At 53.1% G+C, this 16,975-nt stretch overlaps 1 protein-coding gene across 1 annotated transcript in view; it reads right to left on the reverse strand.

Moving 5' to 3' along the window:
* LRRC75A (leucine rich repeat containing 75A) overlaps positions 1 to 14,996 on the reverse strand; it is a 94,628-nt gene extending 79,632 nt beyond the window's left edge. Inside the window, exon 1 of the mRNA XM_075771505.1 lies at positions 13,979 to 14,996. Coding sequence (XP_075627620.1) covers positions 13,979 to 14,242 — 264 coding nt within the window. The 5' untranslated portion in view covers positions 14,243 to 14,996. The remainder of the gene's footprint in view (positions 1 to 13,978) is intronic.
* Between the last annotated feature and the right edge of the window lie 1,979 nt (positions 14,997 to 16,975).

Below are 16,975 nucleotides of genomic sequence, written 5' to 3' on the forward strand. Positions count from 1 at the left end.
TCCCCTTTACTGGGGGGATGCTCAGCCTTTCTGCCCCTCCATTCCCTCTGCAAAATGAGTAGGACAGATGCTTTGCCCATTACGTGGGTTTTGGAGGGGTGACGAATGCGAGATGCCCAGCAGAGACCCTTGAGACCCCATCTGCCTGCTTCCCGAGGGCGATACACCTTCTATTAGAGCTCAGCTCTTGCAAACCCTTTTGGCCAAGCTAATCTCACCCACAAACCAGCCCCTTTTGTTTTGCCGAGGGCTTTCTCCCGATCTCTGCTCAGAGCTGAGCACAGCCCACCAGCATCGGGCAGCGAAGCCACGTCTCTCGCCACACACCACGGTCCTGCTGCAACCTGCTGCTGCTGCTTGCTCCCTCCGTATCGCCACCTCTGTTCCAGATTTAGCTGCCGTAACAGTAAAAGCTGGGTCAGGCCAAAAAAGCATGCCTCCATGCGGGCATTGCGCACACACACACACACAGCAGAAGCTCATAACCCCCAGGTCCTACTCCAGAATCCAACCACAAAACCAACTTTTCCTTCTCCCAACTCTTCCTTTTGCTTTGTGCAACTCATTCAGTTTAATTAGCAGCACAGCCTGGAGCGCCCGAGCTGCAGGTCAGCCCCGCGGCATCCCGCCGGCTCGTGGATGGGTCGGTCGGAGATGAGGTATCTGGAGATGGAGCTTGGTCAGTGTTGGATCCCACCAGGACCTCACACGTGATGCTCAGCAGCAAGATGTCATTCTCATCCCTCTGCAATCAACAGAGGCAGCACTGTGAAATGATCTAAACCTGCAGGAATGGCACTTTATCCCTGCCGCTGGGATTATTTCAGGCTTCCATATTTTTGCTCCAGCACTGTTTCCTCCGAAGGGAGGGCACATAAGCAAACACAAGTCCATCTAGAAAATACAGTTGATTTACACGACGTGGCAACACTAAAAGTGAATTTTTAAAAAATGGTTAGCAGGAGAGGAGTTTAGCTTATTTATTTTCTTTGTGTTGGTGGAGAATAGCAGCTGATGGGCAAGAGATGAAAGCACCCCAAGCAGAGATTTCTTACCACATTTCAGGGAGTTAATCTCATCAGAAAACTGCTTTAGATCTGTTTGAACAGGGATGGAGCGGTTCACCGGAGCCAAACCTTGCGCTGGTGCAGATGGGCTGACCCTGTCACCTGCACCGTGCCAAATTCTCCACCCTCCTTCTCCGGACAGCAACAGGGTGGAAAGGAAAACAGAGGGAAGACCAACCAGCCCCAAGCCACGCACAGAGAGCATGCAGGAGCTCAGAAAGAGCACCGACGCTGTTTCTTTTTTGCAGTTCAGCATATCCACTTAATGACCAGCGTACGTACTGGCAAATAAACTCGTGGCAGAGTTACAGCAGCTGGTCCCCGTGTGGGAGCAGCGACCTGCTGTGCTGGATGCTGCAGACACACACACGTCCCCATGTCGCTTACGACGCACCCAGGGGGTTTACAGAGATGTACGTATCCTAAAAGCTGGGACAACCCGGAGTCCTAGCAGCTCTCAGAACTGCTGACACCCTTATCCCAAAGCAGGAGAAGAAATGCCTCTTCTGGCATTCACCCATGGAAAGGTCTGGATTTTTATACTCAAAAAGGAGATGTCAGAAAGCAGATGTTGTGCACATAGAGTTCAAAGACACCTTTTTCCCCTGCTTAAGCCAAATCAGTGAAATAACTCAGCTGAATACTAAAGTATGCTTGCACTAGCAAGTCCCAGGGAAGAGGGGCTTTCCCTGACGCAAGTCCCCGCGCACCCTGACAGACGCAGTTCCAGAGTTCACTCCTACCGAGACACGAAGGAGCTTACCAAACACAGAGTCCCTGGCAGCGCCGTCTGGGGCTCCGCCACCCTGCTAGGAACAGCACCGGCCACGGCGCATTTGACACAGCGCCGTCCCTCGTTTGGGGCAGAAATATGGCTTTCACCTACGTCCATCACACTCCCACTTGGGTCGGGGTCTTTCCCAAGCCCGTTACAACACGGACATCACAGCCTCATCACAAGCAACGCCGCAGAGACGCGGAAAGAGCCTGTTTGCATCACCCACGCGGGTGAAGCTCGGTGTTTTTAAGGGCACTTAGGCATTTGGGTAAGAGCTACACTTGTAACCTGAAGAGAGGATGAAAAGCACGGCCTCATGCTCAGCGATGGTGAGAAGAGGAGGCGAGGGCAGCAGGCACAGCTCCACACCTGCAATAACCAGCGCCACGCTGAATGCTCTTAATTCCCCTCCAAAGCTATCAAGCGCAGCCCGCTGTTCAGACCGGCTCTATAAATTGCAGCCCTCCACCGGGCAGGCAGTCTGTAATTGCCATTATACAGCCTGACAGGTTGGTAATGGCACACATAATAATATATTGATTTTGTCTGCTGTATGAGAAGCTGCCAGGCAGCTCGAGGAAGGGAATTGCCGAGACATGGGTTTCCTCTCAAAACACCCTCAGAAAAATGGGATGCTGATTGCGAAGGTAATGGATGAGATCATCAGCTGGGGCAAATTAACTCCACTTTGTGCAGGGTGCTTCAAAAGCCTCCCGTCTTCCCACCCCAAGACTTAATCAGCGCTGCGATTTACACCACAGGGAACTGGGAACCTTCCCCCTATCTTACAGGAATAGGTAATTGAAGAAAAGTCAGTAGGTTTTGGGGCTTAAGGGAAGAAATTAAGTCTTTCCCATGTTTTATCCCATGCTTGTGTGTTTTACTTACAGCATAAGATTTTTAACCATCAGGCGGAGCAGAGGCAGTTCCGGGCTGGGATCTGGTCAGAGGTATTTGGCTCAGAGGGAAGAAGCTTGGAAAGTAAAATCTCTCTTCAAGACTTTCACAGTAACTTCCCTCTGTGGCACCAGGAAATCTGGATGCTCCTCTGAGGATCCACCTTGGCAGGTGCCTCCAAACTGGGGGTAGGCGATGTACGGCAGCTACAGAGCTGAGATCCTCCCAGATCGCTCAGTCTCCTCTGAGAAACCCAATGGTAAAGGCGCTTGGCTCAGCAAAGAGATTAGTAAATGCCCAACCTTGCTAAGGAAGAATTAACGAACGGGTTGCACAAGATTTCAATTAAATGACATTAAAATTCAATTAATACTGCTATTTAAAATAGCTTTAAACATTAAATATATTTAAAACACTCATTTCAAACAAGCAATTTAAGGTCATGCCAGCCTATGGTCATGCTTTAATATTAAACAATTTACAGTAGCTTAGGTAAGCAGGACATGCCGCCTGCCAAAGTTTTAAGGAAAGTCACTGATGAAAACACAACCAGAAAAGACTGAAGTACAAACACAGCTTTTGGGGGAGCCTGGCGCTCTCACAAGGATAAAGAAAACTTCTTCGTTTCAGTTAATTCACCTAGTCCAGCTCAACGCCGAACTTCAACAAGTCAATGAACAAATCAGGGTACAATGGAGAAATGCATGTTTTCCAATCTGCAAGTAAAAATACAACCTGAGATGCCAAGATCGCTAATTATGGTGACCAGAAGCGTAATTCATTATGTACAATTAATACTCTAGTTAATGAATCAACTAGTTTTAAATGTAAAATGTGTTTTGAGATGTTTACTTTGTCTGCCCTACATATCCAGCATATTTTGAGTTTATTAACCGATTGAATAACATTAAAATACTAGTTTTCTGCATTTTAAACTCTTGTTTTCATCTCCATGTAACTTGAGTGAGAAATAAAAAAAAAACCAAACAAAAAAAATCAATCATGTAAACCCAAAATTCACCATTTCCCACCAGAATAAAAACATACCAAATTAATCACCCTGCCAAACAGCTGCCTAAATAAACGCCCCCAGATACACCAGGCTCCTTGCTCTGAAAAGGAAGTATCCGATTACACCAAGCAGAAGCAGCTTTTTACAACCAAACAGAAAAACATCATCTTTCTTACGGAATGACCAAAAAAAAAAAAATCCTACCCACAAAAAAAAAAAAAAAAAAGGCTGCTTAAATCAAGATTCCCTCCGTGCTGATTTTGGCTGCGGTCACCGCCATGGATGTAGGTCATTCACACTCACATCCCAAATTGCTTCACACTTTCTGCCTTTGCCCAGGAAGCCCACAGCAGCCATCAGGAGTGAGATTTCCCCCAAATCCCATCTTCTTCCAATACTGGAGCAGGGAGAGCTGTATCCAAATAGATGGCCTATATGGAAATATATGAAGGAACGCCAGAACAAACCAAAGCTTTGCTAGCTCTGTCTACATGCCACCATGGGTCAACAGGAACCTTCAGAGAAGGGACCATCATGGACAGGCTGTGTGGACAGGTTTGAGTCCTGCCTCTGCAGAGATTTGTGCTTTGCTATCCTGATTTTGGTGAGCTCAGGCTGGACCAGGGCTGGGAGCTTATTCAACACGAGCAAAACCCACAGCAGATGCTGCAGCAGGTACAACGCATCCCTTGTGCATGGGCGTTGGGGCTCTGCCCCAAAGTGCTCTTTTACCTTTTGGGGATGGCACCCCTCAGGTCCAACCTGGGGCTCTCACTCCCACACAGGACTTCCCCTATCTCCTGCTTTCCAGTTCCCACTGGAGGTCGGGATGCCCCAAATCATGGTCAGAGAGATGGTACCTGTCCCCACCCACCAGCACCGTGCTCCAGACCAGCTCTGCAGGCAGGGTGGGAATGGGGAGAGGGTATCCCAGCAAAACCCCTCAGCCCATCTCCAGCTAAAATAACCATTTCCCACATAGACTGCAAAAGGCTGAGGGCACATCTGCTCTCCTTCCTCAGCAGATTTTGCTTTCCCCTGCTGGGATTTTAATTGTTGTGCCAAAAAGATCTGCCTGGCCTTGGGGACGACGGGGGCGAAGGAACAGCTCTGCAAAACGAGATAGTAATTAATTGCTCACCAGCTCCCAGCCATTCCCCATGTGGGCTCACTTTAAGCATCCCCAGAGACAGACTCAGCTCTGGGAGCGTTTCCCAGCGTGGTACCCGGCCGCGGGACCAGGGGCTCCCAGGCACGCATTCGTTTAAAGCCCCGTGCGCTTTGGTCACACAAACACGGGAATCTCTGCCTTTGCACAACGATTGCTGCCTGCGAGAGATGAAGATATGAGAACCACCGAAGGCATTATTGGTTTTTAATATCATGTTTTCTGAGCTCATCAGCTTTGGTGGGAGAGGAAGGGACAGACGGCACTCACTCGCCTCGGCGTGTTTTGCATGCTGAGGTCAAGAAAACGGTGCTTCATCTCCCACATAGCTGGAAGTCCCACCCTCGGTGGGTGCTACAGCGTCACCCCAGCTGGGTGAAGACAGGGGCCAGCACTTGCCCTGTCCCCCCCAGCTCACCTGAGCTGCTCTGCACCCTACGGCCCAGGCTGGCGGGTCACCTTTTCTAACCTGGCATACTTTTGCTTTCCTAGCTAGCATTCATTTTCTCATTATCTGTGGCGAAACGTAAAGGAGCTGAGAAACCAGGCACGTGCTTCCCCATCCTCCCAAGAAACAACCCCCCCCATCCCCTGCACTTGAGGGTCCTGCTCAGAGTACAGGCTGGTTGGTCAGACTCTCCTTTAATTAATTAACCTTCATTTCAACTCAATTACTATCAGAAGTTTAGGGACAGTGCCTTAAAAAGAATCTCTTGTGCAACACGTGAATGCAATCCCCTGCCCCCTGTGAGCACACCCACAAACGTTGCAAAACCTCGCAGGGACGGGCAGGCGGAGCAGCACCAGTAAGAAACAAGAGCAAGTCTGCAGCAAAGCAGCCCTAGAAATGCTGCTGCTATTTCCCAAAAACCAACCTCAAAGGCAAAGGGGACATTAAAGAACTGAAAGCAGCAGCTCGATCCACCGCCTGTGCGAAGCAGACCTCAGGGAAACCCTCCGTGGGCCAACAAGGATGCACAGGCTGTTGGAACTCACACAAAACCCAGAAACATCTCGTAAAGAAATTCCTCCACCAATATCAAGCCCGAGTCCTGCTCTGTAACGGCAAGAGAGCCAGGGCTCTAGGAAAATACAATATAAAGAGGCCCTAAGGAATGAGATACCCAAAGGCACGAGGAAGGAGGCAGATCCCTCCGGTGCGTGCCCGAGGCTCTTCCTTGAGCTGGCGATGCTGTGCAAATGCTCGCACAAAGAAAAGTGTCACTGACTTTGGAAGAAACAGTCTGAAAGGTAAAGAGTCTTGAAAATATCTGAGAAAGCTGGAAAGCTCAAAGCAGCTCCTGCTCGCAAAGCAGCAAGGTCAGGGCCAGGAGTAATTGGAGCTAAAACCTTCTGCTTGGGGAGGAATGGAAAGGCCAATTTGCATTCGCTTTTACTTTTTGAGGCAAGATTAAATTTACCATTCAGTGGTCTTTTCTCCAAAATTTGGAGAAGGAGGTTGAGATACACAAAGGAGAGAAAGGGAATTAGGCATTCAATCACATTAGGCTTTTGGCTGGGACCTGCAGAACTTAAATGCTAAAAAAAATCCCATATCTCTTTGTACAAGAATGAAATGAATATTAATAAATAAACCATCTCCCTTACCTAAAAGGAGGCCACAGTCACCGACCCCCCCAACACATGGAATGTTATTATTGATCTAAAGCTATGGAGAAGCTACAATATACTGAACTTCAAGGGCATTCCCCTGCCTCCCTGCCGCAGAGACCCTCTGCACACCCAGGCACAGCATCACAGCGCAGGTCCCAGCGCTGGGATCTGCAGGGAGGGCTCTCCCCGCACGCCTACGCGCTGGCAAGAGAGAAGACATCCTCAGACACAGGGGTTTTACAGTTTGAAGCAAGATAAAAAGGAAAAGGAGGGGGAAAAACAAAAAGGGGAAAAAAGCACATGCCAGCCTGTCTGAGGGCTGGAGCCCTGAGCTGCCTGCATTTCACATCAGATGTGAAAGCGACAGCAGCCTGGAGGGGAAGACAGACACATTCCTTCTATTATATAAACAGATAAAGTGCCCAATAGGGGCCAGTTTGCCAACTGCAACCATTAACCTCTCCCAGCATGGAGACTTCTGGCTCCAGAGAGGGCACAGGCAGAACCTCCTCCTGCATTCGGGAGCAGCCGGCTGCCCACCTCCCCTGGCCAGCAGCAGACAGCCCAGCCTAACCCAGCCCAGCCTAACCCAGCCCAGCCTAACCCTGCAGGTCCAGAGGAAGGAAGCCAAGGTCTGACCCAGCAGTTTCAGCTCCAACGCTTTCAGAGGAGCCACCACCTCCCCAGGCACACAGCCCTCTGAGCCAGCAGCTGGGATGGGGGAAAGGCTGAGCCGGGCACCCTCAGAAAACTGGCCACGGAGGGAAATAGTCCAGGACATGCTTCTTGGGTGTAAGCGGATACAGGAGCATGGATCTTACCCCTGGTCAGGTGCTCTCAGTGCTGTCCCAGCAGCAAGCAGGGCCTGCCTGGGTGCGTTACACGTCTTGCATTAATGCACCCACTAGCAACACTGATTTCTTATGCGTGTGATTCCCCAGTGCCAAGGGAACATCCCTGTTGGCAGAGAAAACCCTCTGTGCTCCACGCCAGTGGCAGGCTGAGCATCACTGCCACACACAGGGGCTCCAGGGACTGAGCCCACACTGCCAAGCACATGTCACCTCTGCCCTCCCCAGCCCTGCCTCACCTTCCTCCCCCTCCATCTCCGCATCCTCCAAAGACACATTCTCCTTAGGAGGAGCAGCAGCAGCAGCCACCTTCCAGGAGGTTAATTAAAACCAGGCTGCTCGGATGCCAAGCAGACACTGGGACACAGCATCCACCTCCGAATCCCATGGGGGAAGGAAAAAGAGCAGAAGGAGCCAGGATGGGAAGCAAGCAGAGAAAGGATGCTGCGAGAGAGCAGCGTGCAGCAGGGCAGGGCTAGGGAGCATGGCGAGGAGACTAGAGACACCCATTTGGGGCAGAAAACACCCCACCACTCCAGGCACGGTCATTTGTTGTCAACGCCTCTGGCAGCCTAAGGGTTAAAAATAAGTGTGGGGAGCACTGGTGGTTTCGTCAGCAACCCAAACCAAAGGAAACGAGCGCTAATCCCAAAGCCGCCCGGCCGGGTTACCCAACTTCCACCGTGCAGTGCCCGGTGCTGCAGGCAGAGAGGGCACCCAGCCTCAGCACCCTGCTCCCCGTCCCAGGGGACTCCCATTTGCAAAAAACCAAGCCTGATCCTGCAAACCTCTTTGTCCCTGCCCTCCTGCCGGCAGCTCGCAGGAAGCCGAGAAACTCCAGCCCTGGTCACCTCTGATGCCTTGGCTGGTCTTAGCACTCAGGAGAAGGGATGAGGCCTTTGCTTTCATGGCAGCAACGATGCCGAAGGTCCTCCCGCATCCCAGGGATGATGTCCCACGGCTGGTGCCTGCAGGGCAGACAGCAAGTGCAGTGTGGCACAGTCCAGCTACGAGGCACCCGCGGGCTGCGGCTAAGCTGCGTCATATCAACCAGACCGCAGCGCTCCCCAAGGTCTGCTCTAGATGTCCGAGAAGCACATCCAACCGCACGGCTGCGGAGGACCGTTTAAGCCGTTTTGGTGTTGGCAGGGCTGAAGCACACGTTTCGAGGCTTGTGCAAAGCTGGGGGCCAGCATCCTTCAGGGAGTAAGTCTGAGTCTGAGACCAGGCAGTTGGAAAAACATCCCCTTCATCCTAATGAGCTGCCAGAGACACTGCAATTGTCACACACACACGGATCTCGATGGAGATCCACTACGCAACAGCATCGCTGTCTCTGAAGAGTAGCTTGGGGAAATAAGTATCCTCAAATCACTCCTGAGCCACAGTGCGTACCGCGAAGGTGCACGTTGTGTGACACACAGCGTAACACGGACCAGGCTGATACTGGGCCATGAAATGCTTCAGGAGCTTTTACTGAAAGCAAAGTTACACCAAAGGGCCAAACGCATCTTCACAGGAGACTGCTTTTCAGGCCCGCCTGGATGTAATGCTGCCTGGCTGGTCTGAACTCGGATAAACCTTCCCCTCCCCATCTCAGCGTCTCCGAGCACCCACGAGACGCTGGAGGCAACTTCCCAGGAAGGTTTGGAAACATCCGCATTGCTCTCTTTGAGAGGGCTCAGTGTGATATAAATCACAGGGACAACTGGGGTAAGTCGCCTGCCATTTAATGCACTTACCAATGTTAATTAAGCAGAATGACCGCCCCTAAATATTGCTTTTTTAATTTTATCACACAGCCCTTTGGCTCTGGTGTAGCAGGGAGGTGGCCACAGGAGCCCAAAGTGAACTGTCTCTACATTAGCCATTTTTTAATTTATTTTTTTTTAACTATTCCCCCTGGCTAAGCCCCCTCTTATGATGAAGATATTCATCATTTAATTAATAAATCATCCCTGTGCCTCGCAGTCCCCATGGCACCAGGCAGCTGTCCAGGAGTAGCAGGCATTTAGTCACCGACCCAGCGGGGTGGATGTCGGGACACGTCGTGCCTTGCTCCCCCCAACCACTGCCTGCAAAATCCAGGAATCTGCTTCGGACGGGGCAGGGGGACACCTGCGCCCACGGCAGGGATGTATCTGGGGACAGCCCACGGGGATCACAGGTTGTCCACGGCAAAGAGGCAGCAAGCCGCCCCATGGCACAGGGTCTGCAAAATCAGAGTTCTCGTGGTGTCTCTGCCCATCTGGGGCCCTGACCCCTCTTCCCGGCCCTTCCCACCCCACCACCGCCCAGGCGAGGTTGGCGCGAGCAGAGAAGCCACCCTCACGAGTCCTGAAGCTTTGCCGCACCTTGGACCTTGCAGTTTGGCTTCTGGCCATCTTCAGCACCCGGAGGTTTTATTACAATACTTTGCCCTCTTTTTCCCTTTTTTTTTCCTTTAATTCCTGGAACTGTTGTACACCTCCTGCCCCGTGCAGGTGATGCCCAGAGCTGACGGATGCCGCCTCCTCCTCCCCCTCCCTCCCCAGCCCAGCTCCACCAGAGCAGCAGCAACAGCCCAGCAAAAACTCCACTTTGAGCCATAACCAATGGCAAATTCTTCGAGCGAAACGTAATGTGCTGGGAAGCGCTTCACCATTTCACTTGGGAAAACGATCCGTTTGGCAGCAGAGAGGAGGAAAACATGCTTTGTTTTACAAATCCTCTCCCCAGCAGGAGAGACACTCCCAGAATTTAATATACTGACAGTGCTTGGCTGCTTTAACCACTGAAACTCAAGAGTGTGTAAAAAAAAAAAAAAAAAGTTATATGCTATATAATATTAAATCCTATCCTATTCTGCAACTGGCGGTATCAGGCACAGCAATTCATTGGCACAGAGGAGCTGCAATTCTCCCACCCATGCCAGGCAGCACGGATGGGGTACAGGGTCTGAAAGCGGGGTCCCAGGTTTCTCCAAGTGCTGGACACCCTTAATGAATTCAGTTTTCACCCTCTCTTCGGGTGAGGCCGTGCAGCAGCTCCTTGCGGGAAAGCAGAGAAGATACTGACAGGTAAATCTAGGAAGTCGCTTTATAGCGGAGAAACTGGATTCAAAGTTACTCAGCGCAGGAATTACTACCATGAAAGGCAACCGGCTCCATCCAGGTGACTAGCGAGCTTCTCACAACCCCAAACTCCGGCCCCAATAAAATGTTAAGTATTTCAGTGTATTTCCACTTATCCTCCAACGCGTTTAACTGCCAAAAGCATCCTACGTGCAGCGTTGGCGGGGATGGCACCTCATCCAAAGAGGGCAGCGGACGGCATTTTTTTGAGAGGGGACTTTAATTTTGCAGCGTGGGGTTTGGGCTCCAGGCAGTTGACAGAGTTACCAGAAGGAAAGAGCAACCGGTATCTCTAGCTAAAGAACCTGTCGTTAAATTAGGCTGGCTGTGCCAAAGGAGCACATACCCGTTCGAATGGCCGCTGCCAGCTCCTGCACGCAGGAATAACAGAAGTGTTATTTTGAGGGCAGGGGGTGGGATCGAATTGCCTCCGCACCAGAGACCGCTTCTGACCTCTCCGAGGAGCAGTCTCGAAGCAAAGAAGTCTGTCTGCGGTTCGCATTTTTTAATCTTTTTAAACAAAAAGAAGTCCGCTTCATATCTTAGTGCTTTTATAGTTGCTTGCAACCTCCCAGCACTCTTGGAAACACTAATTAATCCTTACAAGAGCCTGTAACGAAAACAGCATCGCTCCCATTTCAGGGGAGGGGAGCAGGATGGATAAGTTTAGTGAAAGGCAAAAGGCCACGCTGGACGTTGGTGCCAGTGGTGGGGCTGGAAGGGCAGAAACTGCCCGTGCTCCGGCACGACATTTAAAATAATGGTTTTGCTGCCCTACCCTTTGGCTGAGTATCAAACACAGCTTTTGTGGGAGCCCTGGCAGGTGGGAGGAAAAGCACCCCAAACCTTGTCTTGCAGCGAGTGGGTCGGGCAGGACGTTATGTCAAAGAAAGCTGAAAAGCTGGTCAGCCTCAGGTCTGGCAACATGTGCATCCTGCTCGGAAAAAAAAAGATGGAGCACCTCCAAACGCGGGGCTGCTGTCACCTACCCCATCGCTAGCATGCTGGGCTGGCTTCAAAGCTTGGTGAAGCCAGTGGAGAGGCTCCCAGTGACCTAAATGGCTGGGATTTTCAAAAAGTAAAAGGTCTAAATGCAACCGAGAGCTGGGCACCAGGTCACTAGGTTTGCTCAAAAAACCCAGTTTTGCAGCAGCATCACACGTTACATTAGCAACTACACAGACCAACCAACACCACAGTCCCTCTGCGGTGGACACCGTATCAATGGCTCACAGGAAAAGGTCTCTGCCCCACCGGGCTCACCCATCCGTCCATCGGTCCATCCCTCTCTGCAGGTGGAAGCTCCTCCTTCCCCCCAAATCCTCACTTTCAGGCAGGGACATGGCAGGAGCTCAGCTCTCCAAGACTCCCACCGCCTTGCAGCCCCAGCTCCTTGGGAGCAAACCGAGCATCCCTTGCAGCCACCAATGCACCCCTAAAATGCCACCTCCCAAAAGCCAGCCCATGGAAAACCATGGCAATTGAGATTTGTTCAGCGGGGCATCTACAGTAGCTACCCGAAGGCAAGGAATAATACCGTCTCATTAAAAATGTGCTTCAAGTCTATTATAGTATCTAGGACAAAGTGTTCCCTATTTTGACATTCTAAGATATATTTTATCAGAGCAAGCTCTTCAGAAACACTCACTCACAAAGACTTATCTGACTGTAACAGGTTCCTCGCTTCCCCCAGCATTTTAAAATTAATTTCTAGCTCCCCCCCCCCCCCCCCCAGTCAGATGACGGGATGCCCCCACGGTCAGATTTGTCATTAGGGCAGCCACTGTGACACATCCCAGCTCCCTCACCCTCCGCACAGCCAACCCAAGGGGAGGGAGAGGACAGTCCAGAGCATCGCTGAGAAAACAAAAGTATCTGAAGCCAGAAGGAACTCAGGACCAACTCACAGTACTTCACAGGCACCAAGATTTACTTTTTTTGGGGGGGGGTGTTTGATATAAACACCTTCTAAAATTAGCACCTGTCTTTCTGCCAGCTCCAACGGGCTGCTGGTGCAACAATAAAGCTTTGGCGTGGCTGAGAGTGTGCAATATTTGGGCACAGATCTGCTGCCCAACTCACGGCCGTTTCTGCCCCACGGCATTTTCCCAGCCACATGCTCGACCCACCGCGGCCGCCAGATCCCATGCAGAGAGGTCATTGTCCCAAAGAGTCGTACCCCCTGCGCTCGGGAAGGGGGCACATTCGTCTCAGAGAAAGCACTTTAGCTCGAAGTTGACAGTAAGTTGTGAAAGCTTTATAGAAAGGAACGCAAACACACATGAAACTATTCGGATTTCTCAACTGGACTGCTCCAAAGATAGTCCTGAGTCATGTAAACCGGCTGGGCAGAGGGACCCTGGCCGATGGGGTCAGGGACATGCCCCAAACAACACATCCACTTGCTAAAAAGTTAACAGAACCAGAAAAAAAGCAAAACCCAAACCCAAAAACCAAGAAGAAAACTGTCAGACTCAGGACCAGCTGTGTTTTCACATGGACAGACTGACACAGAGCAGATCTACAGGGCAAGAAAGCAGCTCCCGATGCCCAGCAAAGATCTGAGTAACTTTTCCCCAGGTGGTAGAACTGGTTACGCCAAGCAGCTGGGTGCCTTGCAGGCTCCTCGGGTTTAAAAATCAAGCTTGAAGTCGGGTCTGTTTTCAGTTTGCATGGAAAACTTGCTGGTTTTCAAACCCTATGTACCCCAGAGCCTTGAAAATACCCAGCGCTGCAGTCTTTTTATCACCGTCTATCAGTAGAAAAGGTTAAATGCTAATTTGCTAGATACAGAGCAGTGCTCCTCAGCTGCCTTTCTGTTTGCTCACAGCAACTTTCCGTAGTGTTGCTTCTCAGCTAATGCCCAGCTCAAACAGACTTTCAAGGGGAAAGGTCTCGGGCTCCGTACAATTAATTCCCCACTCTTGCACAGCGTCTCGCGTGCTCGTTTCTACAAGCCCCAGTCAACACCACCAAAACTCCGCTAAGCGATTGTGTGTCAAAAAGAACAAGATAAAAAGCAAAGCTGCCAACTGTTGGTATTTCTGAGCTGGGAAGAGCTGATTCTCAAAAGCCGCTAGCTCAAATTGCCTCAGTGCTTTTACAGATCTGCTTTAAAGACCAAACTTTTTGAAAGTTGAGTGGGAACCTCCTTGAGTGGGCTGCGCATACAGCAAACCCCAGAGCTATCAGCACAAGCAATGAAGGGAAGGAGAAAAATGCACCCGGCAGGGTTCCTCTCTGCAGACAATGCAAAGCACCTCCTCGGGGTTATTTTCCCATCTCCACCACCATGACCACCCTGCAACTCCTCAGCCACTTCCCCAGAATTACACCACACAAGTTAGACTCACAAAAACAGAGTGCCCCCCCCCCCATTTGCTAGCAGGCTTTCGAAACCAAGATGTGTTTTGCTCCTAGACTGCCTTTTCCCCACCGCAAGCAGGCAACCCCCCAGGAGAAACCTGCCCATCCTCACCTGCCGCAGGTGCCTCAGCAGCTCGGTGGCCTCCTCCTGCTTCCCCTGCTTCACCAGCACCAGCATGTCTTGGATCATGCAGATCCGCCGGTGGTAAGGGGGCAAGCTGCTGCCACCGCCCTTCCCAAACTTCTCGCCGGACTTCACCACGAAGGAGGTGAGGAAGTCCCCCCTTTCCCTGGGGGGTACTTTCTTGCGGTGGTGGGCCGGGGGGCTCTCTCCGGCGCTGCCCGGCTGGCAGCCCTTGGTCTGCTTGGTGCCCATGGTGCGTGGCCCCGGCTCCTGCAGCCCAGGGGCTGCATGCAAGGGGGGTGGCTTGGGGCTGGAAGCCACAGGGGGGGGGGGGGCACAAAGGGGCTAGGGGGTGCACAGGAGGATGCACAAGGGGATGGAAGGGATGCACAAGGGGTTGGGAGCGCACAAGGGGATGCACAAAGGGGGGGAGGGGGATGCACAAGGGGTTTGGGGGGTGCACAGGGGGTTGAGGGGACGCACAAAGGGATGCACAAGGGGTTCAGGGGATGCCCAAGGGGTTCGGAGGGCTGCGGATGGGGCTCGGCGCCCCCCCCGGGTGCCTAGCAGGGGGGCCGGTGCCCGGCGGCGGGGCTGCTCCGCTCCCGCGGGCGTAGGAGAGGACGGCTGCGCCCGGCGGAGAGGAGCCGCGCCGCGGCCCCGCCGCCCCGCTCCATCGCTGCGGGGAAGCGAGAAGCCGGGATCCGAGCAGCTCCTTCTCCCGGCCCCGGGCGGCGGCAGCGGAGCGATGAGAGCGGCAGTGCTCAGCGCTGCAAAGCGGCGGCAGCTCCGCGCAGCCCCCGAGCCCCCCCCTCCCCGAGCAGCCCTCGCCACCTCCTCCTCCTCCTCCTGGCGCCGAGGGGGCTCCCCCGGGGAGGGACGAAGGGAGGAAGGGAAGGACGGAGGGAGGCGGCCACGACTTGGGGGCAACTGTTGCGCGGCGGGGGCGGCGGCGGGAGCTCCCCGGGGAGGCGGCGCGGCTCGGCCGGCTGTGGGGTGCATGCAACGGGGAGAGCCGGGGGAGGGCCGGGGGCGGGCACCGTGCACCGAGGCAGGGCTTGCGGAGGAAGCCGGGGCCGGACGGGGCTCTTCCTTCCTCCGCCGCCTTCTCTAGCCCCGCAGGGCTGGGGATTGCACCGGGGGAGGGGGCCGAGTGTGTGTACCGGAGGGGTTGCATCGGGGGGAGCCGCACCGGGCTCGTATAGGGGGGATTGCAACGGCGGAGGGAGGCACCGGGGCTCGCTGCAGGCAGCCCCCGGAAGGCACCGTGGGGCATCCCCGCTGGTGGTTCCCGGGGAGGAGCACGGAGGGGTTTCCCACTCCGTTCTCAGCCCAGGGGACCGACAGGCACTCGGCCGTGCCCGTCCCCCGCAGGGCTCTGCGCAGCACGCAGCCCTGGCTGACCCCTGGGGTACGCCGCTGAGCCCCCCCCCCGGGGTAAAGCACCAGGCAGGGACCACTGCGGGCAGGGGCATCATCCTGCGGGACCTCCCAGCTCCCGCTCTGGCTGCGGTGCAACACCGAACCGTGGCTGCTTCTGCACCTCCTGGCGTCCTCCCTCACCTTCATCCCTGTCAGCAGCTGCTCCGGTGCCCACCTGGAAGTCACCGCTTGTGCCCTGCCAGCCCTTGCCCCAGCCAAAGCCCCCCCCGCCACCCTCATCCAGCGCTTGCAACCGCCCCTTGCGTGCTCTGCTCCTTCCAGCAGCTCCCCATCCAATATTCAATCACTCCTTATCTTCTAGGCGCTCTGCTGGCAAGGCTTAGGGCACGGATTAAAGCTCTTGGATAAAGATCACGATGAACAACTCTTCCAGACAGGGACTGCTCACCTGCTGCAGGAGACAGATTGCTCGAGAAATGCCTGGGAGGAATAAGCTTTGGACTGAGGAGGCCCCAGCAGTAGCTTCAAACCCTCTCCCGATGCGGGAGGCTGTTTTCCAAGACAGACTTGCAGCAAACTCTGTGCATTCACCCCCACGCCTCTGCTTGACCAGGGCAGGAGAAGACCGAGCGCAGCCATTGTGCTGTGCAGTGCCTGGGTTGGGGAAGGCATCTCCTGTTGCAGTAGGAACACGGTACAGGGGCCTTCTGCAACTGTGTTAGAAATAACCCACAGGCAACACATGAGAACTTTTTGCCTCCTCTGCATCCTGTGCAACTGCACATCCACAAATATTGCATTACGTCAATTAAGAAAATGCAGCTCTCCTCGATAGCCAAATGGCTGGAGGCTCGCATAGCTGCTTCTAAAACTCCAAAGGCCAACTGCTGTAATGCATTTTTATACACGGACCACAAGAACGGCGCAGAGCCCCACTGACCAGTAGGGTTTGGCTCTGGTTTACAGAGCCATACTAACACAGGATCCAAAACCAGACCAAACACCAGTGTCTTCCCCCAAGAAGACAGCTCATGACAGCAATCATGAGCTAAAAAGTACATTTCACTGCTTCAGCCGTATCAAGTTCAGTCACATGAGGAAGCATGCAGCCACATGGTTTGCAGAAACCACGAGTTTGTGTGAACCAGAGACCTCACCTGGCAGCAAATCTCCCCAGAGAAGTCAGGGAGAGGCAGCCAATTTGCTAATGTCAACAGGAGGCAGTGGGAAGCAATGCCTGACCCCCCCAGCAACATTTTCCCCTGCAGACTCCATCCTAGGTACAGCCTCCTCCCTTTAAAAGGGCCAGTCCTCTTCGTGCTATTAGCAGGGTGATAACACCTAATGACATTAAACTATCAAACACTGTTGTGACCTTGCAAGATGCTGTGCAGGGCCCATGACTGAAAATCCAATTGAAGGAGCACCATTTCAGACCTGGAGCCTCATACTGTGCCCCAAAGTCAGTGGGAACGGGACAGGTCACCTCTCACATTCATTCTGCATAAGGCAGTTTTCCCCACCTGAATTAACCGAGCATCATCAGTACGTCCCTGAGCAGTAACCACACGTTCAGTCCTGCTGGTACATGCAACCTCGCTG

Source organism: Balearica regulorum, chromosome 19 (assembly GCF_011004875.1).
Source record: "Balearica regulorum gibbericeps isolate bBalReg1 chromosome 19, bBalReg1.pri, whole genome shotgun sequence".
Classification (NCBI taxonomy): Eukaryota; Metazoa; Chordata; class Aves; order Gruiformes; family Gruidae; genus Balearica; species Balearica regulorum.